A 24,497-nucleotide genomic window follows, 5' to 3' on the forward strand; every position below is an offset into this window, starting at 1 on the left:
CACAGAGGAAATATTCTTCTTATCCCTGATTCTCTATATTCAAGGCTGTTTTTCTCTCTCTTTCCCTCCTTCTCTCTTTCCCTCCCTCCCTCTTTCCCTCTATCCCTTGCTTCCTTCCTCCTTGTCCTACTTTAAGTAACTTGAGTCTGATGGAAGACAGGAAAATAAAAGTCATGCCTACCCTAACCATGCCTTCACTGCAAGTATAGAATAATCTGTGTGATGGGTAATTTGTCCAATACCTTGCCCAATTAATGTAACATACAAGTTGAAAGGTATAAAACCTATTGTGCTTGGGAAACAGAAGAGTACAGCTCCCTAAAGGAATGGCTTAAAAATAGCTTCTAAATCAGTTAGCAGCCATCTCTTACCTGGTTAAGAGCTGAAAAGTATAAAGTGGAGTTTAAAAAATTTCCTACAAGACCTCTTTATGTGATTAATACACAGGCGGCCTCATTCATGAGCCTTTTTCTTTGTAATATAAACATAGGAGAAATGCATTTTAAAAAAGAGACCTCAAGTTATCAAAAACGCCATGCAAGAGAAAAAAATAGTTACACTCCAGATGCTTTTGCAACCTGCTCTCTTCTTGAAAATAGTGTTGCTCACTGGGCAAGATTTCCATATTTGCCTCACTCAATAAAACAATTCTATCTATCTTAGCTACGCCTGGCTATAGCTCTACCCCATCATGTTATAAAGTATGTTCCAGAGTATGCTCTGCCAAAATAATGCTGATGTTAATACTAATACTAATAAATTCTTTATGCTTAGTCTCTTCTTTATCGGTGATTCTTTATGTTAGTCTATTCTTTATAGAGATTCTTTATGCTTAGTCTATCCCTTACTAGAGATACTTTATGCTTAGTCAATTTTTATGGGAGATTTATAATGCACATTAACATATAGTATATTAAGTGCTCTAAGAAAGCATCTGCAAGAAGTTGGATTTTTTTTTTAACAAGAATTTTCAACTTATTTGACCGTGGGACTTTTTCTTCCCTTATAATACCTAGTAACAACTATAATATAACAAATATTAACAAACAGAATGTACTTTGGAGAAACCTGTACCCTGGCATCGTTGCTGGTCCTCATCTCCTTTCTAACTGGGAAGGTGAGGGAAAACAAGAATGAAAGAATCAAAGAAAAAAAAAATGCAGCAAAAGTGGCAGTGCCCAAGCCCTGAATCATCTCTACTTCTTCCTACCAGAACACTGTGTACAGGCTATTGCAAGTTCTAAAAGAGGAGTCTGACCAGTAAGAAAAGCTTCCTTTTTTTTTTCCCCCTCAAAGACAACTTGTTCATGAACGAAGGATACTATCAATCAAGGTCTTGGTGAGGAGAGAGAGAAAAAAAACTAGTACTTCCACGTTACTTACCTTAGGATATGGGTACTGCTTTCCTTTGGGATACAACGCTCCAGTAAATCGAGGGATAACCATGTTAGGCACCAACGAATCATTTATCATCAGGAAAGCAAGCCTTTCTCCATCTGGTGACCACCAGTGGGCAATGTGAGAATGCAGAAGTTCCTCTAGAATAAATGAGTATTATTAAAACCAACTGTAGAGATGTGGGCTCAGTGACCCACAAACATCTGTCCTTGAAACCTCCATTGCACATAGACATTTTTTTTCTATATAATGTGTCAGATTTTGCTTTTATCAATGTCATAGAGAATTCTCTATTTCTGAGTTATCCTTTTAGTCACAGGATAAGAGACAGAATGGAAGGAAAGAATGATGAAACAATGAAGCCAGGATTTCATAGACTGTCAGCAACATGAACAGAGAAAATGGAAGCACTATTGGAATAAAAACAATAAGAACAGTAAATGAACACTGAAATATGGCATAAAACCGTATTTTGTCACCATTCATTCACATTTGCATTCAGTCATATTTCCATCATCAAACAAGTTAAATATCCACTCTTTTCATTGAATAAGTTGAATCCCCTCTGGATTCATGAAACTATTTTAAGCTCTGAAGAAAGAGAATGAGAAATATATTGGATATCTTTCATGTGACCCCAGATCCACTCTTCATTTGTCTATACCTGCTTTCTGGTCCAGAAAATTAATATGGGTGAACTATAGCAAAAGGGCCGCCATGCCCTCCAGGGCACAGCCTTTATGATACGATGGCAAGAGATTAGAAGGAGGAGAGTAAAGTCAGAGTATATATTCCCTTGGCTCTATCCTGAAATGTCACTTCAGTCTAGCTGTGTGCTTTAAATGATGTCACTATTCCTGTCAATGCAGTCTCTTCTGTGAAATTTTCTCCTTTTTTTTTTTTTTATCTTGTAATGGCTCATCTCTGTGGTCACAGGGGTGATTATAGCTTGGTTGCTACTAGTCTAGATCATAGCTCTGTCCTTCATGATTTCACTTTGTAAATGTGGTCTCTTTATAAATAAAACTTCTTCAGATTACTGAATGTGCTAACTTCGTACCCTGACAGATACCATGATGAATACCAGTAAGAGACTCAGAAAAGGGAGTGGAATGTTGCTATATGTGTCTAATTTTATGGCTGAAGATGTCAAACCTCTAAATTCCCACAAACCTTCTTGCTGACAGAGGCAGCCTCTATCCAAGGGAGCTAAACATTCTCTGCATTAAGGCAGAGTGAAAGATATATTTCCTATAATGTTTAAGAGTCTGTATCCTTAGAGGAGAGTTTAGAGATCTAGTACCATAGCATTTACTGGGATAGTTTTTCTAAAATGAGAGAAAATTTGTTGGAATCATACTTATGCAAAAGTAAAGTGGGAATAGACTCTTCAGATTTTGAATAACAACTTAAAACATATTCACATATGCTGTCCTGTTCTACTTCCCAGATAACCTATAAAGCTTTCTGTTCTGAGCAAAGCCTTTGCAGGATAGGACCATGTAGCAGATCAAGGCCATGGTACAACCTTCCCGCCCATCTTTACCTGGTGACCCAGCAGATAACAATGCTAATGTAATTGTGCATGGTAAACAGAGATGCTGTGTGGAGCTTCTGGCACTCACTATATGGCAATTAAAACACAGGCATTACAAGCTTTAAAGGAAGGCCATTTCCTCTTGTGCTGATAAATATTCTCCTTTTCAAAAGCAGCTCTACTGGGCTCTTGCAGAAACAATTAGCCTGACCACAGGATACCAAGTGGCTGTGGAACCCAAACTACCCATCATGAACTGACTGTTATCTCATTCATTCACTGACCATAAAACTGAATATATATAGCAACATCCCACTATAAAATAGAAGGGATTGGGACAGAATGTGTAAGTAAAATGTCCAGAATATTGCATGTTCTGTTTTGCCCTCTCTCTTCCAGCTCAAACTAAACCTCAAGATGTGCTTTTAATATAAGCTGGCAGGGCAAGAACAAAAGCAGGCCTGGTTTATGGGTGTGTGTGTGTGTGTATGTGCTATACTTGGAGGGTCTAGAATTGGATAAGCTCTGTACTACAGCCTGAAGAGTGGCACTAAAAGACTAAAGTAAACATAAATTCTTCCAGTCGGCTGACTTTTGAACAAGATCTTTAGTTTCTCACTTCTTGTGGAAGGAGAATTGGCTTGAAGCATGGATCTATCCTGACTCATGCACAGTAACTAATAAAAGGCCTGACTGGGGTTATGGGAAGATGGAAATTAATGACAAGGAGGTATAGGGAAAGATAACTGCATCGACTTATCAAGAGTGGTTAAAAAAATGTAAAAATATGTAGATATTAGTGTCCTATTTAAATATCCACCAGAACACGTCCATAGCAGAATTGGCTCTGGATAATCAGATGAACAATATGCCTACTGAGCTCATGTCAGTCTGCTTTGGCTCCCACCACTACCTGCCAATAATAGGGGCTGTCATTAAACTTGATATGGCATTATTTCACAGCAGGACCAACTGGCTACCTGGTGGCAGGCAGATTACACAGGAAGCTTCCATTGAGAAGGGGTAGCATTTTGTCATTACAAAGATAGACACATAGTCTAGTATAGCTGTGCCTCTGCTGCTTGAAATCCTGTTACCATCACTCTTCATGGATTTACAGAATAGCTTACCCATCACCACAATAATCCACACTACATCACCACCCAACAGAAAATATTTTATGGCAAAAAGAAGGTCGAGAGGCTCGGACCATGAAATTCACTGTTCTCTGTTAGCTATATACACCTGGCTTGATGGAAGCACAAACTAGTCTCTCTCTTTCTCAGTTTTGACACTATAACAACCTTGAAGTCTGGATGTCCCCATACAACATGCAAGTGTCACTCTTGCATAGCCAGAAAGCAAATGGTAGAAACGTAGCATTCTCTATCACTATCACACCATTACCCCACAGGATATATTTTGTTTCTTCTCTTCATGATAAGGAGATCAGTGGGTTTAGAAGTCCTAACGCCTAAGGGTGGGAACGTCATACTTCTGCTCCTTTGAATTGGAAGCTGAAATTTCCCCCTGACCATGTAGGGCTCGAAAGGACTGGGGGAAAAAGAAACTAACAGAATGCATAGTCACTATGTGTCTGATGCTTAAGCTTATCTGCCAGGAAGAATGTGTGTCTTCACTATATAAAAGAGAGCAAAGAAGAATATGTCTGGACTCAGCAGATTCACAAATACTCCTTTGTCCAACTAGATCTCATTTTCCAATTCTACATTTCCACATTTCAAATTCCATTTCAATGGAAAACTGAAATTGTAGGAACCTAGGAAAAAGAAGCAAAGGAATAGGATTTGGCAGGGATAAAATTTTGGTTTGATCCCACCAGGCAAATGACCTGTATAGTCAAAATGCTGGCAGAAGGTAAAAGGAAAAAGGAATGAGTAGTTGACAGAGGGAACCAGGATTACTAGTTAAGGCCCTATGACAACCTTATTTTTTTTCTTAATGGGGACATTTGCCCCAAAACCTTACATGAAAACAAAAGTGTTGGCTGTAGTTATAAATTTCAGACAGATATATCAACTGGACTAATACTACTCTACAATGAAACAGTAGCAGATGGAACTTCATGTGTTCTTTCAAGGACATGAAATTTTTATTTGAATAAATAATATCCCCATGATCTCTGAGTTTTTGTTGGCTGTGGCCAGTGTGAAACCAGACAAATCAAATGAAGAGAATAAAGTTAGTGCACGGCATTTATTCTCTTGGTTCTCACCTGTTAGAAACATGTGTGTCTGGCTATGTTCCTCAGCCAAAACTTCCTGCTTCTGTTACTGCAGAAACTATAGGATTCCCTCCTTCTAGGTTCTAGTAACAGCTTACCCTTCTCACTGCAGTTGTTAATGACGAAATCATTACTAGCTACAAGTTGCTACATAACCCTTTTCTTTGACAAGTGGCCCCTTCATAGATAAAATTGTGTATATTCCTTTGAAATGGCCATTTTTTTTCAAATTGTAATCCTGACCCTGACTTGTACAAATTACTTAAAATTCATATGAGGAGACATGAGTCATCCACATGACACACTGAGGGAAAAAAATGCTGAACCCAAACTGAGTATAAACTCTTGGTCTCATGAGCCTTGAAGGTACAGAGAGATCAGATTGTGTTGTCTAAAATCAACACTCAGGGTTCCTAAAGAAATGAGCTGTATCCTAGGTGCTGAAGTATGTGTGTGCAAGTACTTCCCAAGAGTAAGAATGGCCCAGATTTGAGAGCACCATTCAGCAGAAACTAGGTATCATCTACTCTACTTTATTTTTTTTTTCTACTCTACTTTATTTTAGAATGATCTATGCCTAAAGTTGTTCCTCACACAAAATGTTAAAATAGTAAAGTCATACACACAAAGAGTTATGTGACTTCCTTCAGGTCCCAAAATAAAGCTAACTGAAATGGGAAGGAGGTAAATAAAAGAATCTTTAATATGCATCTGCCTAAGATTTCTCTTGGATAACACACACAGTTCTTCAATTGTAACTAATAAGGACTCTTATTCATGGACTGAAACTTCCTGTGTTAATTATATTAGATTATTTACAAATAATGTATTTCTACAAATTGCATTCCATTCCATGTCAATGAAGGTTTGGTTCTTCTTTGTCTTTATTACAATGATTAGAGAATCTCACTGCAGAACAGATGGAGTTTTCAACACATGTTGTTTTATATCAAAGACACTTAAAAACATAGCCTCAACACAAAGTACTTACCGAAAACTAATATATAATCATTGCATGCAGATTAACATGCTACTCTGGAAAGTAAGCTGATTTTATCCATTTATAGTTTATCAATTTAGGCAGATAAGATTTCCTGAATATGCTACTGCCAGCCATATGGGTCTATGGTTCATTTCCCCCCTTTATTTTCTGTATCTCACTGTCATGTTTCTTAAAAGAATTGTCTATATGCATAACCTTCTCACTTCCTGTTTACACCTCTATCCACTGCAATCTTGCTTTTGGTACCACAAATTAACTGATTTTGCTCTTATCAATTTCTGGTAGCAAATCCAACAGTAACTATGGGATCTTTAGTTTGTTTGACCTGAAACTCAGCTTTATTAGTCTATCTTCCTCTGGCTTCCATGGCTGCATCTCTAATTTTTTTTTTCTTTTTCCTGTCATAGTCCAGGTTTACTGGGATTTAGTAAGTGCTCAATAAATATGTAGAATCAATGAATGGATGAATGTAATTTCCTGTGTCCAAGACAAGTCATAAAAAAAGTGAAAGTAGGTATTTTGCACTATTCTTCGTAAACAACCAAAAAATGCAACAATCTCTATCTGTTGATAAGGATATTGTTTATGCTGTCATTTTTCTCTCACTTTTCTATTCTTGTAATTCTTAAAGCTCAGTGCAAATACCATTTGTTCTATGAAGCCACCCTATATTTCCCCATCCCATTAGACTTAATTCCTACTTACATTTCTAGTTGGTATGTAGGCATGTACTTCTATTTACCATGCTCCAAATGGTTGCTTATGTAAAAGGTGTTTACAGTTTTTCATTCCACTAAGTTGGAAATGTATGAAACATAGAAATCCTATTCTTCTTCATACCGCTCTCAGGTAATGTTGGAAAGATATATGTACTCAATATCCTGAACTGAATTATCACAGAAGAATTCCTTAACAACACATTTGTAAATCATTTAGGCACATTAGTTCCAATATTTTATATGCTCATATAACTTAAAGTGATAGTCGTTTTTTGTTTCTATTTAATAGATTCAATACTTTATGGAAATTTTCAAAGTTGTAGACTTGGTAGCTGTGAACTCTGTTTTTTTAAACAAACCATTCATCTGATATTTTATTTAGCTAACTTACTACTTTAAATGTTCCAATTCATATGAATGACATTAGGTGCATTTTATGTGAATTGTGTTTAAAATGATGTTTCATTTTAAGTATGTTTTATTTTTCTTCTGAATTTCACTGACTCTTTAAAATACATTTTATTTGCCTTTATTTTCCTTAGGAGTTGAATACTACTAGAAATAGAAACAAGGAGATTTTACAATAACACTTTTAAAGACTTTAAAAAGTTAACATAAGTGCCTGTGATTGGGATCAAGAGCCACACTCACAGATTGGCCTAGACCTAAAAAGTTTAAGCCATGCCTTTAAAATGTGCGACAAAAAACCACTTTATCTCTTATGTGACTCCTTCTCAAATCTTGTTTTTTCTATGATAAAGGCAAATTTCAAATAAAAAAAAGTAAGTGGAAATGTTATGTGTTACTTCTTGATTCTTCCACACATACTAATTCAGATTGTAGTTGATTTTTGTAAAGTAACAAAAAAGGAAATCTCCACACTAGAGCATCTCACACATACCCGTTGAAGATCATATGCATCCCTAGTAGATGTCACTGTGTTGTGGTGAGTGAAATAAAGGGAAAAGAGGAAGCCTGGAATCTGGGAGTTTTTAGCACCTTTGGAAAAGCAAAGTGGTATTGGGAAATGAAGGTACATGTGGGACTCTTGAAACATAGGTTGGGGATGATGCATGAGGGAAAAAACAATAACATCTGAATGGCCTAAGTCCCTGTATCAAACCTTAACACTGATTCCCTTGATATAACCTACCCCTTCTCTTGGAAATAAAGCAAGAATTGAAGTAAGTCCATGGCCAATAGGGTTCAGAGTCCTTGGCTGAGGAAACAGATCAGTGAAATCTAATGGCTTAGGTCCATAATGTATATCATCCCTTAGGGAATGAGGAAAAGCACTGAATTCTAACAGGTAGAGTAGACCAGGGTGAAGTGCTGGCTTTGAGGACACACATTCAGGTGCCAGCTCCGGCACTCATGAGCTTTGAGGCCATGTCCAAGTCACCTGTCTCCCTGGGTCTTGGTTTCTTCAGTAAACGATTAAATATGCTAGCATTGTGAGGATTCATCACGTAACACATTTAGGATTTGCTAGTATACCTACAACATAAGAGCCCAAAGGATTGAGTTTATTTTGAATAGCCAAAACTTTAATTTTTCCAGAGTTTTTGTCCTATTAGTCCTACCTATTCCCTAACACAGTGTTCATTCTCCACCCAAATATATAGAATTTTATTCTCTAATTAAGAAAATAGCTGTCAGATAATGGTCTTTAAATTCTCTTCTGACATTTTCTAAAAAAATGTAATGCTATAAATTGAATAAAGCCTTACATAAAGGACAGAGGCCCAGGGCATGCTGTTCAGTTGTCAAGGTAGTATATTCTACATTAAGTTAACTTAAAATTTCTTCGATGTGAAGGATCACAGTTTGTTACCCAAGGTAGCAAGCCAGCACACTGTGAAGCACCGTGTGCCCACTGAAACCCACCACTCTTATGAATGCCTGCTCACTGGGTCTGTTACTAGTGACTCAGACCAGAACCCAAAGAATCTTTCTTGACTTCCTCTCATCTGCACCCCAACCATTTAACCAAGATCTATCTATTCACTGCCTCATTAATTTTAGAATTTTCTCTCCTTCTTACTGCTTTAATCCGAGTAATATTGCTCATTATCTCTCAGCAGAACTTAGAAAAGCCTCCCAGCTGCTCACTGGTTCTTTCTGCTTTTCAAACCCAGCTTTGTACTGTAGTCAAAAATGATCTATTTATATGGAAGATATGATATTAACACTCCCTTACTTGAAAAGCTCTATTAGTTACCCCATTTACTAGTGGAAAAATAATTGAAATCCCAGGTTATTTTTAGGGCCCCTATCCCTTGGTTCTTGCTGCCTTCCTTTTTCTCAAATCTTATGACCCAATAATACCGAGCAGACTTTAGTTCTCAAGGCACACACCATGCTATTTAACTTAGCTATGCTTTTGCAAGCTCTTAACCCTTGCTTAGATTTCCCTACCTACTTTCTTCTTTTAAAAAAAATATATTTAAAATCTCATTAGTTAACATACAGTGTAATATTGGTTTCAGATGTACAATATAGTGATTCAGCATTTCCATAGAGCACCCAGTGCTCATCACAGTGAGTGGATTCCTTAACCCCAATAACCTATTTAACTCATCCCTCCACCCACCTTCCCTCTGGTGTTCACCAGTTTGTTCTCTATAGTTAGGAGTCTATTTCTAGTTTCCTTCTCTCTCTCTCTCTTTTTTCTTTTGCTCATTTGTTTTGTGTCTTAAGTTCCACATGAGTGAAACCATATTATATTTATCTTTATCTATTGACTTATTTCACTTAGCATAATACTCTCTAGCTCCATACATGTTTTTGCAAATGGTAAGATTTCATTCTTTTTTATGGGGGAGTAATAGTCCATTGTATATATATATGCTATATCGTCTTTATTTATCCATCAGTCGATGGACACTTGGGCTATTTCGCTACCTAGTTTCTTCTTATAGTTCTTAATCTTTCAGACTCAACTCAGAGGGTTTCTCCTTTGGGAAAATGTTTGCAAATCCCTAGAAAGGGCTAAGTCTCCTTTGTTCTTTCATAGAATTCTGTGTTTATTGTGATTTGACTTCTGTCCACACTCCACTGACTGACATCTGGGTCTCACATAGTAGCAACAATATTTTGAAGATAAAGTGTATCTCTTACCTAGCTCCTCTCTGTAAGAAATGGTTAGTTCTTGCTACCTAGACTCCTGGAATTACCCAAGTTTCAAGTTTGTTCTCCACTTATTTCTTTAATCTCTTGAGCCATCTGAGGCTCTTTCAACAATTTATCCTTTTGAAATAAGAAAGCCAGAGTCAGCTTCTGACACTTTGAATGAAAGAACCCTACTTATCAGTTTGTGTTTGAATTTTTTTTTTTATAATTTTTTATTTTTTATTTTTTTTTTTTTTATGATAGTCACAGAGAGAGAGAGAGAGGCAGAGACACAGGCAGAGGGAGAAGCAGGCTCCATGCACCGGGAGCCCGATGTGGGATTCGATCCCGGGTCTCCAGGATCGTGCCCTGGGCCAAAGGCAGGCGCCAAACCGCTGCGCCACCCAGGGATCCCCCTTGTGTTTGAATTTTTAAAAATCTATAGCGTAATTATTGTTGATATTTTCAAAGTAGCTATCACTACTCCTCAGAATAAATTGTGGCCTCTAAAATACTTTATTATTTGATGCTAGTATATATACATAGAAAATATATAAGCATACGTGTACACATATGTGTATAAATCCCAAAGGCTACAGTGTCTCTTCATTAGTAAAATAGCTCCACCCAGCTAAATGTTTTTCTTTATGTAAGGTCCTGAAAGTACTTTGTTTCTTATTATATCTCAGCACCCTTACAAATACTTGGAACATAGTAAGTCTTTAACAATGTTCAATGTTCAATGACAGAATGGATGAATAAATGAATAGGCAAGTGATTTACTTTTCTTATAGAATTAAAAATATTGATTCTGAGATAGAAAGATTGCATTTGCCAATATTGCTCAATAAATAAAATTTATGTTCTAGATGAGCCTTAGCTTTATAATTTTTTTTAATTTTTTTTTTAATTTTTATTTATTTATGATAGTCACAGGGAGATAGAGAGAGAGGCAGAGACACAGGCAGAGGGAGAAGCAGGCTCCATGCACTGGGAGCCCGATGTGGGATTCGATTCCGGGTCTCCAGGATCATGCCCTGGGCCAAAGGCAGGCGCCAAACCGCTGCGCCACCCAGGGATCCCAGCTTTATAATTTCTAATCAAATATGACTAGCTTATTTTAAATCTTGACATATTTTGCCAAGATCAGTTGCAGAGTCTGAAACTTAGGTATTAACCTCACACCTTGAGTCTTCCCAGGAAATCTGTACCTACAACCCAGCTGATAATTGGTGCATGATCAAGCTGGATAGAGGTTTTCATTACTTGGTTCCTTTTTATATTCTCAGCTATCATGAAAACCTGATTCAATAGTTATTGCAAATAATTCTTTAGGTGGGTTTTATTTTGCTCCCTATGCAATGGCTTTTAAAATGTGACAGACTGTTCTTAATGGGAATGACTAAAATCAAGTGACTTTGATGCATTTTTTGAGCAGTAAAAGTTTTTGTTTCTTCTCTTCTATAGTCAGAAAAATTTAGCATCTAACTCCAGAGTTGACTAAGACCATCATTCACTTTCATTAGTTAAGCATCACCAAAATAAAATCTATGTAGCCTGAACAAAATGTATGTGTATGTATGGGTGTGTCTACACACACACACACACACACACACACACACACACACACCCTAAATGTGGTAGATGTGAATCACAACCAGTTGAAATATGAGCACATGCAAAGACATGAAAGCATGAAGGCAGTCTTGAGAGGAAATAAGAGGAAATGGAACTCTAAGTATTGTTCTAGAATGAACATATTTCTCTCACAGATTTTGTATAAAAACAGGTCATCTGTGTTCTATTGAAACAAAATCTAGTCAACTCACCTTCATATAACCAGTCAGCAATCCCATTAAAAATAATTCCTTCTTTTCCAGAAGATGTCAGTCTCAATGAACTACTCTTTATGTCAGGTTGATAGTAGATATTATTTTCAAAAATATAAATCTGGATCCGGAAACATATGAAACAAATCAAAAAATGTAACACATTAGGAAGCTTTCTAAGTACTCATACTATAGAATAATTGCTGAAGAGCCAAGTGTTGTATTGTTTGCCTGCTTTTAGTTTGTCTTTATTTAATACCTACATTTGCATCGCTTTCAGTTATTAATGGCTGTTGCCTTCCTTATCATATCAATATCAAATTGTCATTTAGAAATTACACAGTACCAATACTGAAGCTTTTAAATCCATAGTTTCAACAACAATTGTTCATCTGCTTAATCCCTTTTTTATGCCACAAAAATGATTTGGGTTTGAGCTAACACTGCATACTTAAGAGACTGATAAACTATGATAGATGTCACTTTAGTAATAGCCAACTCACAGCTGAAAAGTTTCAATTTGGGATCTTATTACAAAAATGGATTTGGTCATCAATAAAATAGTCTCTACAGAATCTTTCTGATTCCATCCAGCTCGACTCACAAATACTCTGATGAAAGCAAAGGGTGGCAAAATCCCTTTGAATTGATAAATTGGACACACCTAGCTATGCCCCACTCTTCACTGGCAGTTCTTTTCTAACTAGCATAGCAGTAATAGTAACTGTGTGCTTGAGAGTTCAGGAGAGGCTTTTAATTTCAACACATCACAAAGCATTCCAAAATAATATTAGGATCAGCAATAGCCCCCACAACAGGAACAACAGAAATTAAACAGGCTTTGTCTACACAAAATAGAGATAATTCAGGATAAAATTATTTAAAATCCATGTTCAAATATATTTAATGCCAAACATTTCAAACTGCTGGCCTGTATGATAATATAACCTTCAGAGAACCGTGTTTCGTCTATATGTTTGGGCAGTAGAATATTGTCTAATGGAAGCCAAATTACTATCTACATTGAACATTCTAAAAAGGTAGAAGATGTTCTAGAGGCCTTGTGTTCTAGCATGCTACAGGACCATTACATAATAGCAAACAGAGCAAATGCCAGGACTTCTGATATAATCCTCTAATTATGAGATCCTAGATTTTAAATCTCAGTGTGCAAAATGATGAAAGCAATCTTAATATCCAGAAAACTTCATTGATATTCTACTTTGATTATGGTGATTTGGCAAGTATGTAACAATGATCAGATCTAGTTAATCATTTCAACACTACATGTCATTTATATCACAGGTGAGAATGCCAAAATACAAATACAAATTTTTGAGGGGTGGGGTAGAGAGAAAGAAAGCTATAACAGGTTGTTTAAAAGAGAGGGCTTTATAACAGGCAGCCTAAATTTAATATCCAAATGACTCTAATAATTTTCCTAACCTTTTAAAATCTCAGTCCTCTCCTTTTATAAAATGTGGATAAGTCTCACACCTGCCTTAGAGACTTGTTGTGAAGCATCCATGACATGATGAATGCAGAACATATAATACATGTGACTGTTACTACAGATAGATAATTTGGTTCAAAATTCTAAGCTTTATAGAGGTGACAAATTCTAAATCAAAATAAACTGATATGGCTTAAGCCAATGTATAAATTGTCACAAACTATTGACCAGTATTACATGTTATATTGGTAAAATATGGACCAGGAGTAATAGAATACTAACAGCAGTAGTTTTATACCAATAGTGGGAAGAGGAGAGGTAATAACAAATGATATTTACTGGTTTCCCTTCACTTAGAAAGTTTTCAAGTGACAATAGGAAATAAGAAATAATTATTGAAACTGTGTGGGTCATATGTAGCCAGAAGTTTGAGAACTATTATCTCACTTGTATTAAAACTGGATAGAAGGTGGTCTTATTTTTTTTTAAGATTGATTTTATTTATTCATGAGACAGAGACAGAGTGCAAGAGAGCGAGAGTGAGAGAGAGAGACGCAGAGAAACAGGCTGAGGGAGAAACAGGCTCCATGCAGGGAGCCGACATGGGACTCGGTCCTGGGACTCCAGCATCATGCCCTGGGCTGAAGGTGGCGCTAAACCACTGAGCCACTCAGGTGTCCCAGAAGGTGGTCTTAATTACAACTTCTTGTAATGGAGAAAAAAATATTCACTTTATTCTAGCCATCTAAAGCTTAAGCTTTACCTATTTTGTATACTACCTTCTTTTGCCTTTCACAAAGAGAATGTGAAATAGGCACACAAAGTCTTCCTTACTTGGAAGGAATCCTCTTTTTGTATCTGAACCTTCTATTAGGACTTGTGAGTAGTAACAGTTCAGATCATCCACACCCATGCTACTTAGGCTCATATGGCTATTCCAAGGAGCAGAGGTTACTTAGTCCAAACTAATATAGCTCCAGATCCTCAGCTTTCATAAAGGAACAAACTCTAAGTCAAAACAATTGATAAAACCTCCACGATTCTAGCAGATGTATAAATTATCCAAAACCATTGACCAGTAATTACATTTATACTTGAAGAACAGATTGGATGATATTCAGAATCCATATGAAACTGACATCTGCTTCAATGTAAAAGAACAAGCAATATGGAATCAGAATTTTAATGCCATTTGCTGAAAGCTGCAATACCAGGGAATGTCCATAAGATCTTTTTTCTGTGGACAAAAAACTAGTGACATTAGTGACTGCCTTCATGAAAGTGTACATTTATAATCTTATAACTTCTTTTAAAAAGCTAAAGTTTTTCCTTGGATTATATTAGTTTCATAATAGCACAAACTCTAACTACTAGCTTAACAATATGAGAAGTGCAAATATGCACTCTGATGAAATTAAACTGGATCCAAATGTCAGTCATCAAGGACTGCAACTAGATTTAAATCACATTGAAATCATGACAAACACTAATGCCATTTATCCTAATGTTGATTAAGCTGTCATAATATTTTTGATGCCATTAATTAATGCCTTCAAAGAGCCACATAAATAACAAATAGGAAAAAAAAAAACAAATAGGAATACATAGCTATTTGACCATTTTACTCTTCAATTTAGATAGCAAGCCAACTACCTAGTTTTTCAAAATCAGTGGTCTTAATGTACTTAAAAAATAACTCAAAATTGGTAAAGTTGCCAGAAAGGGAACAGGAAGGCAACTGAAGTACTATATGCTGAATCATGATAAGTCAAGAAATACATAATTAATGTTCTAAGAAATTAGTCAATGTATTAGTTGATATTGGTCATTACCAAGTGATTGGACACAGCAGTGTCACTGCTTTGCAGAAGTTTATATATAAAGGCCAATTTTTCACCTTTTCTTCCCACTGCCACAATCAACAGGAATACTTCTGATGGTGGACACAACAGAAGCCTGGATTTCTGGGTGAAGAAGGTTGGAGTAAATTCACTCCCAACCCCTAGCCAACTTGTAATGGACACATAGCAAGAAATGAACATTTGATGTTGAAAGTTAAGATTTTGGAAGTGAGAGTATTTACAATGTAAATTAGTCTACTGTGACTGATTCAACCAGAGACAATGCCTGATAATAGCAGACTCTTACGAACTTTTAACCAGCTTAAAAGCAACTTAGCAGAATAAAACATGAATATAATTGAATATTAGACCTATTTTTGCTATAATACTGCTATAAAGCTAATCCACCTTCCTTGATTTTCATAATTTTAAATTAGAAAACTGTGAATCATTCAAAAATCCCCAGGCACTATAATGGCGTTAGAGGATCTGCAACAGTCTAGTTGGGATAGCATTTGAGGTGCTTTCTATTATGACTTGCTTTCTGGGGAAAAATGCAATTAAGAGACTATCCCAGATAACAAATACTGCTGGCAGGGATATAGTGAAAGGAGTCCTTTCCTATGTTGATTGTGAAAACAAAGTGGTATGCCCATATGGGAAAGCAATGTGGCAACTGAAAACAAAACATAGTCTATATCAGCAATCCCAAACCTGGGACCTCATCTTGTAAGGAAAAAAAAAAAAAAAAAAAAAAGAACCAATGTGTAGAAAATGCTGATGCATGATATTTATTTCAGCAGTGTTTATGATGGCCAAAAAGAAGGTTCAAGGTGAAAACCCATCGAAGCAAATGCCTGGATGGATTATGATTCATCTGTATCATGTTAGAACATTCAGGCTTTGTGGAAAACAAAGTAGTATTACATGAATTGACTTGGAGAAGGTTCACCGAGATATTACTGAGGGACAAAAGACACAAAAATTATTTCATGCACTAAATAATGACAGTACTGATACAAATTTATACTAGCATTAACCTAATCAGCATATATACATTGGCCATTGTCTATTGCTAGTCAGCTCCATGCCTGCCCCTATATAGTCTTTGATTACAGTGGGCCATTAGAAGCTCCAAATTCACATTTCCCAGACCCTCTCGCAAACTAGTCTTCTAAGCTTCTTAGCCATATGAGTTCTAGTTACTTTCTGTAAAAAGAGAGAACCAGTAGTTAGGTACTGAAAACCTTTGCCTTTGGCAGTTTGTCTAGCCAACATGAGCCAGACTGATTCAGTGATAATTTATAACATTTATTAATAAATAAATAAATAAATAAATAACTATAAAGAATTATAGGAATACATATATGCATATGTATTGTGTATCTATACAAATTATACAGTCACAGAAATATGTGTATGTATGACTGTGACTCTGGAAAGACACATGCTAGCCTTTTTTTTTTTTTTTAAGATTTTATGTATTTATTAATGAGAGACACAGAGAGAGAGAGAGAGAGAGGCAGCGACATAGGCAGAAGGAGAACCAGGCTCCCTGTGGGGATCCCAATATGGGACTTGATCCCAGAACCCCGGGATCATGCCCTGAGCCAAAGGCAGACACTCAACCACTGAGTCACTCAGGCGTTCCACATGCTACCCTTTTAATATGGGTGCATGTGTTGGAAGGTGGATATACAATGAGAGAGGAATAAAAAACAGGTAATCAAACAGAAAATACTGGGAAAATATGTTAAAAAGACTTGATTACATATATATATGTAATCATATATTTATATATAAAAAGTACCACCAATAATGTCAATTATAATAAAAAATAATGACTGATATAAAAATTAGTCTGGCGTGTATGCATGAACAGGTGATTCTTTTTATTATTTTTTAAAATATGGAAGTAATGATAAACGGTGTCTTCTTAACTTGGATTAGGATTTTTCTTTTTTTTTTTTTTAGGTTTTATTTATTTATTCATGAGAGAGAGAGAGAGAGAAAAAGAGAGAGAGAGAGAAGCAGAGACACAGGCAGAGGGAGAAGCAGACCTCATGCAGGGAGCCCTCCAGGATCTCCAGGATCATGCCCCGGGCTGAAGGCAGGCGCTAAACTGCTGAGCCACCCAGGGATTCCCGGATTAGGGTTTTTCAAACTACTGACATTGAGGACTAGATATTTCTTTTCTTTTTTAAAAGATTTATTTATCTATCTATCTGTCTGTCTATCTATCTATCTATCTATCTATCTATCTATCTATTTATTGATTGATTGATTGATGAGAGACACAGAGAGAAAGGCAGAGGGAGATGCAGGCTCCCCGCAGGGAGCCTTATTGGGGACTTGATCAGATACGTATCCCAGAATCATGCCCTGAGCTGAAGGCAGGTGCTCAACCACTGAACCACCCAGGCGTCCAGAGGACTAGATAGTTCTTTGTTGTGGAGGACTGCCCTGGCATTTTGGGATTGGCGACAACCCTTTACCTCTACATACAAGATGCTAGTGGCAGCTCTTTCTTTCAGTTGTGACAACCAAAAATGTCTCCAGACCTTACCCAATGTCCCCTGCAGGGGAGGAGAAAAAAATCGTTCTGTTGAGAACCATTGATTTTGACATAAGTTTTCTACATGTATATGCTCCATAAATGAAATAATTTAGTTTAATTCCCCAAACCTTTAAAAGCCAATTTGCAATTTGTCGTTTGAAAGTACGCTGCTAAGTGCACCTGGGGCTATAAAGATTTTAATGTGTAGTCCCTATCTTCAATAAGATTATAATTTTATGTGAGAGATAGGCAGGTAAACTACTAAAATCCAATGAAGAAAAAATACATATTACAAGGCATAGCCATGAGTGGCAGAGGTCAGGTGAGGGAAGTGATTCATGAAGACATTTTTGAGATACTGAATTTAAATCATGTCATTAAGGACAAGGGGTGATTTCATGGGATAAGGAAGGTAGAGAAGAAGAAATGCCAGGCTAAGGGAAAAGAATGAGCTACAGCCAAAATTGAACTATCGAAATATTAGAATAACTATTTCTTAAGATTTAGGAACACCTCTATCTACCTATGACTGTCTAAAAGTTAAGATGGTAACCAACCATAGACGAGGTTGAATGCTAGACCAAATGGTTGGAATCCCATTTTTTTCAATAACTGACAGCTGTAAGATGTTTATGAGCAGGTGGGTAATTAGGAAAATAATTGGTAGCAATAAATGAATGGAAAGTGGAAACCAGAGAATGCTGGCAGGATAATTCAAATATTATGCTTAATAGGGACAATAACTGTAAAAATGGAGTCATTATTCCTAACATATGACTTCCTGCTTATGTCTAAAACATTTGTGAATACCAATGCCAATGTTTTAGTAACTCTTACTTGGATCCATTAAAGCTTCATTCTTAAAGTTAGACATTACATTTTTTTTCACACTAGTTTCATACCCTTCAAACAATATGCAGTTCTGACCTTTCACCCTGCCCAAAGAGAAACTGAACAGTCAGTCAACCAAATCCTTGGCTCCTTCTGGCTTCTGGCCCACCTCTACTCCTGCCTAATCATTCTCCCTGGCCCAAAACTGGCTGCAAAATTTGTGTAGAACCTTTGCCTTTTGCTTTACCAGGAACATATTTTCTATTTTCAATCATGCCTGCTTATCATTTTTTTAAAAGAACTTATATTAAACTAAATATTTTTATTAAAATGAATTTCATCTAATATTATTTTGGAAATAAGTGACACAAAAGAAGATTTTGCAGTGATTTAGAGTCATAGTTAGTGACAGATGTTATCATTTTTCAATAAATGAGAAAGTTTCATCATATGGACAGTATGAAAACATATAATTATGCATCCAATTATTTTTATCAAGATAAAGGAATACTATAAAGAACAAACCACCTTGAACTCCATCATACACATAAGTTGTTGAAGGACATTTAAAATGTTTTTAATATATAAAAGAATAAAAGTATTTGACATATTTAAGCCATATTCTATTAATGAATCTAGTTCCATTGAATTTGAAATAAAATTTTTCCTTTTAAGCAATATGCTACCATTTAAGTCTAGGAAACATCATGAAGATAATTCTTTAAAGCCTTTAAGTATAAACTTTTATAAATAAAAGTCCTTATTTTGATTTATATAACTTAGAATCTTTGGGTAATATGAAAGAATACAAGCAGGAAAAAAAATGGAGTATTTTGGTTTTACGATTAGAATGGCTAAAATGAAAATGAGAGCCAAAAGTTAAGTGTTGTCAAGGATGTAAAGCAGCTGGAACTTTCATGAACTTCTGGTGGGAGGGTAAATTGGTACACTTTGTAAATCTCTGTAACAGGTTTTATCAAAGCAGAACATATGTGTAACTGCATGACTCAGCAACTCCATCCAAAGGGTTTCTTAACAGAAATGTATGTAGGTGGATGGATGGATGGATGGACTGATTGATTTACATATGTATATATATAGGAAATCAGGGATATGTATATATATATGTATATATATATATATATATATATATATATATATATAAATCAAGGCACATATTCAAGAATGCTCATAGCAGTGCTATTTATAATAACTGATGATACTGCAAATCAGGGTAGAGATTACCTTTGGAGGGGACAGTGACCTGTAAAGGGTAGAATAGGGGTTCTGGGATATAAAAAATGTTCTGTTTCTATTCTGAGCACTATGTAGATGGGAGTATACACAATTATCATATTCGCTGCATGTATGGTAAACCTAAAGAAAAAGGAAAATGTAATATGCCAAACTTTATTTGCAATCATAATTCATTTAAAATACTACTGTAAAGATTACCAGTATGTCACTGAAAACTACAGTGCATCATTCAATTTTAAAAAAATTCTGTTTCTTTAATTTGCCAGTATGTAATAAATTCTGAGTGTCCATTTATATAATGCAAAGTAAAGCTATGAGCACAAGTTAAATAGTTTGATTACCTCTGACATTTTGGCTTTGAATAAATCTCTCTGTGGGTTATAGAGTACCGCTTTCATTTCTCTGCAGGACCATCTCTCGGATATAGAACAACTCACTCAAATCATTCATGTCACCTTTGCACCAGTACCTGACATTCTAGAGATATAATCACTATCAGAGAACTCTCATCCCTTGACATTTGCAATTATTCATATCAGGAAGCCCTTTCAAAGAGTTCTTATTTCCTAAAACCTTTACAGAACATTATGCATTTTCAAAGAAGTGAAATATATCCCTTTGTCTTAAATTCATAATTATGTAAGTCACTTCCCAGTTCCAAAGCCCTTTTATCCATGCTTTCTTAGGAGAAAAATGGACACCAGATAAAAGTTAGCAAATAGACAAATGACAGCAAACTCTAATCAGTGAAATGTGACAATGCAGACTATATGTTGGATATGTCAGTCCGTCAAACTCATCTAGCATAAGAGAAGACCTTATGATAAATAGAACATTTTGATAATCGAGGTTAACAAAAATATTTATGGGCCTCCAGTAATAAACTGGGACCTACAGAAGATAGTCATCAGCATTATTACATTATTAGAAATATCCTTATGTACTTATTTACATGTCAAATGCTAGAGGATAGAAGGACCTAGCTACTCTGTATACATTTCCTCTTCTATCTCATGTTCTTCTCTTTCCTTTCTCCTTCACCATCCATCGTCTTGCCTTTTTTCCCCCTTCTTCTAGTTCTCCATGAGATGCCAAAATATATATCTGGTACCGTTTATATGCTAGGCACTGTGCTAAGCCTTGGATATAGTATCCCATGATCTAAAGTGACTTTACAATACAAGCATTTACAAATTAATGTAGGTGTGGTAGGTAACAAAAAATAAAACCAATGTACAGGGACATTAATTCAGGATAAAATGTGACTGCTTAATGTGTCATGGCAGTCGAATCTGAAATGGAAAATAGAAGGAAAAGCAAAAGTGTGGGAAAATGGGATTGCTATTAGAGAGACATGGGACCTAATTCTGTTAGAGATCTTTGTAAAACTGGGCAATTAAGTTACTTTGTTTCTCTGATATTTTTTCCTCATTAATCAAGTGCTGATATTAAGGCTTTTCCTGGTGGTCTACAGGGTGAAAGAAACCCAGATTAGGTCATGAATGTTGTTCTATGTACCTGCACATAGATGTTCAACTTTTCCAAAACTAATTGAAGCCAGTAAGTATTGGCCATAAAAAATATCATGATTTAAAGAGAATCAAACATTCCTCTCCAATTATCCTAAAAAGAAGCTGAAGTATTTGAAGAAGGTAAGTTAATGACTTTACCTTCTGTTTCTCTGTATCAACTACATAATGTTTATATTTCTTCTCTTTCCTAGACACTAAGATCTGACTTCCATTCTTATTTTGGAGGATTCTTGAATTATGTGAGTGTTGGGGAGAAGCAGAGCCTCATCTCTAATCATAAAGATAAAAAGCCAAATAAACATCTCTAGGTTATGATCCTACCTATGATTCTGAATCTTGAAGGAATAAAGCTGCAGTTGAGAAATTATTCACCAGAGCAATAGCAAACCCTCAAGGGTCCAGCAAAGGCAGAGGCAAAATGCCCACTGATGTGCTGCCAGTACAGCATCCTAATCACATTTCCTGCAGCATCCCAACTGGATTTTCCTGATCACATCCCAGTGTCCAACAATGCCTGGGTCTTTGTGACTCTTGTGCATTTTCCAGTCCTGGAATTTCAACCTTCTCACTGATTCCAACAGCTTTCACTTTCTCTTGAAATGAACCTGAGTATTTCTCTTGCTTATTTCCAGGAATCCTAATTGCCAGAGGGCATTCAACAGTTTAACAGTCAACTCTCATGGATAAGGAAAGCCCTTCACTGGTTTTTATGTTGGGAGCAAACTGAATTAACCCCTCTTTTTGCCCCAGCTAGCTCTCCCCTCCTTAATCCCTCCACAGATTTGCAAAAAGCATGGCGCATATGAACTTTAGCTTCTGATGCTAAAACAATTTGTTTTTATATTTGCCTTATGACTCCTTTTATTTCAAATGGGGACTCCTATGTTCGTAAAAGAGATTCCCTGAAGGAGGGTTGAGGGAAACTGGAAGAAATTCTCATATGCTTATCAATGAGTCTGTGCCTAATGCTTTCCAGTTTATAGGCATGCTGATAAGAAAACAAATTGAAAAATGCAGAATGTGGAACCAGCCTTGGCTATCTCCCATGCACATTTCCCACAGCTCTAGACTCTTTATTTCACTTCAGGCAATTTCAAGGCATCCTTGGCCACAAATGAAGAAATATAGGTGTTTGTTTGGCTGTGTTTTTTGTTGTTGTTACTGTTTTTAACAATACAGAAATATCCAATTTTTTTCACTATAGCCTCCAAAAATAGTGGATATCAGTAAAATGACGATGGAAAAGTTGACTTAACAATGGAATGTCTATGTCCAGAATCAATTTGTTTATTCTAGTTAATGTTCTTATGAACTCAAATTTAAGTACAATGATAAACTGAGGATGAGCATCATATACATTCAAGCATAACCTGGGATTCAGAATAAAAGCACCTGAAATATTCCCCTGCCCCCTAAAGTTCTATAGAAATGGCTGTACCTCTTATGCTTTAGTTAATCTGCCTGCTGCAATGGGGTATAATTAAACCCTACCTGTGACGTATGCATACCTGCAGCACAAGATAGCATAAGATAGCATAATAACTTTTTATTTTGTGGATGAAAGTATGTAAGAAGGTGTGTAAAAGAGCATTTTCTTGTGGAGGCTGAGAAAATTAAGGCCATTCCACCTTAAGTTCAGTGTTAGCTTAAGTACAGCTGTCTCAGGCCCCTATGAATAAGAGCTGAACTTTACCTTACTTCAGTTACTGGAGGTGGGGGTGGGGGTGAGGTGGGGGGGTGGTAATAGCTTAACGCCCTAGAAAGCCCCATATTAGAATGAGAACAGAGCTCAATGCCAGTGGCAGAAAGTCCCATATCAGAATGAGAACAGAGCTTAATGCCCTTGAAAGCCCCATATAAGAATGTAAACAGAACTTGAGAAATTCCTCCACCCCTTCTGGAGGTCCCCTAGACCAGCCCATAAAACTAAGCTGGAACCCACCTCGTGGTCCAAGTCCCTGCTTCACGGTGTTGGGTATACTTGGACCCAAGCTCAAGCTTGTTAATAAACCCTCATGTGCTTGCATTGGTGTCGGCTCGTCAGTGGTTTCTTGGATTCGCAATATTGGGCACAACATTTCTGACTCTTCGCATTTCATGTTTGGTTCTTTGCCATAGATTATTCACTGCTGTCCCTCCCTTCAGGTCTCTACTTCCATCCATTTAATAAAATGACAAAACTTTGTCATCATCTGTCAGTGCTTCAACTGAGATTGATACCCAACTAAAGAAGTATTCTATTACTCAGCATTCAACAAAGAATAAAGGCTAAATTCTTTAGGCGAAAATTCAGAGCCAAAGTATATTATATAGGACTCATGTTATTAATTCACCTAGAAGGCAGCCCTCACCTTTGTAAATCTCATCCACTTGCCATCACGTACATATGGTTTTTGAGTGTATTTGTTTCATTTGCTTCACCCTTAGAAAGGCATTGACACATGCACACACAAAAACAAAACAAAACAAAACAAAACAGAAAAATCCACCTTGAACAGGTTGGTTATATAGACTTCCTAGCGAAATGTCACTTTTTTCAAAAACTAGTGTCAGAGGATATTGTAGTTTTATGTTATTTGAAGATACATATAAATAAATATTTACTCCTGGGAAAAATATGTTTAACTCTCTTAATGGAGAACATTTAAAGGTGAAAGAAGACAGTAACTTATGTTCAGGATAGGAGAAGGCTATACACGGAGGGATGACGGTGGTATACTTAACTCATTCATTTGCAATTCTATGACACTTCTAGTATGTACCACGTCTATGATAACATTGGCTAAGTCTTGGTCCCTGTAGCTGATGAATTCACAGTTTAAAATAAGAAAGATAAGAAAAAAAAAGCTGTTTAATAAAATATGGTATTTCTATGATATAGTAGTACACACAGAACTATGGGAATGGAAGTGAAAGATATGAAATATGGATTTCCCTTGCTTTCCAAAAGTTTGTGTTAGGCCACTTCACTTTTCTGAAAGACCTACCTTCATAACCTTTTTAACTAACTGAAATCAATCCTAAGAGAATTTTTGCTTTTAGGAAAAAGTCATTATGGTACTTAGGTAGGCCTTTTGTGAAAGCAAAGTGCTATAATGTGCACTTTCTGAGAGCACGGGATACCTGTAATCCAAATTTGGCTGAGGAACAGGAGGGTCAGAAGAGGCTTCAGATGAGGCATGGC

The 24,497-nt window shown here is 36.3% G+C and overlaps 1 protein-coding gene across 1 annotated transcript in view; it reads right to left on the reverse strand.

Annotated features, from left to right (window-relative positions):
• DPP10 (dipeptidyl peptidase like 10) overlaps positions 1 to 24,497 on the reverse strand; it is a 601,399-nt gene that overhangs the window by 97,897 nt on the left and 479,005 nt on the right. The window contains exons 8-9 of the mRNA XM_041739998.1: positions 11,843 to 11,963; positions 1,384 to 1,538 (exon numbers count right to left, since the gene is read on the reverse strand). Coding sequence (XP_041595932.1) covers positions 1,384 to 1,538; positions 11,843 to 11,963 — 276 coding nt within the window. The remainder of the gene's footprint in view (positions 1 to 1,383; positions 1,539 to 11,842; positions 11,964 to 24,497) is intronic.

The sequence above is a fragment of the Vulpes lagopus genome, chromosome 24 (genome assembly GCF_018345385.1).
Source record: "Vulpes lagopus strain Blue_001 chromosome 24, ASM1834538v1, whole genome shotgun sequence".
In the NCBI taxonomy this organism is placed as follows: Eukaryota; Metazoa; Chordata; class Mammalia; order Carnivora; family Canidae; genus Vulpes; species Vulpes lagopus.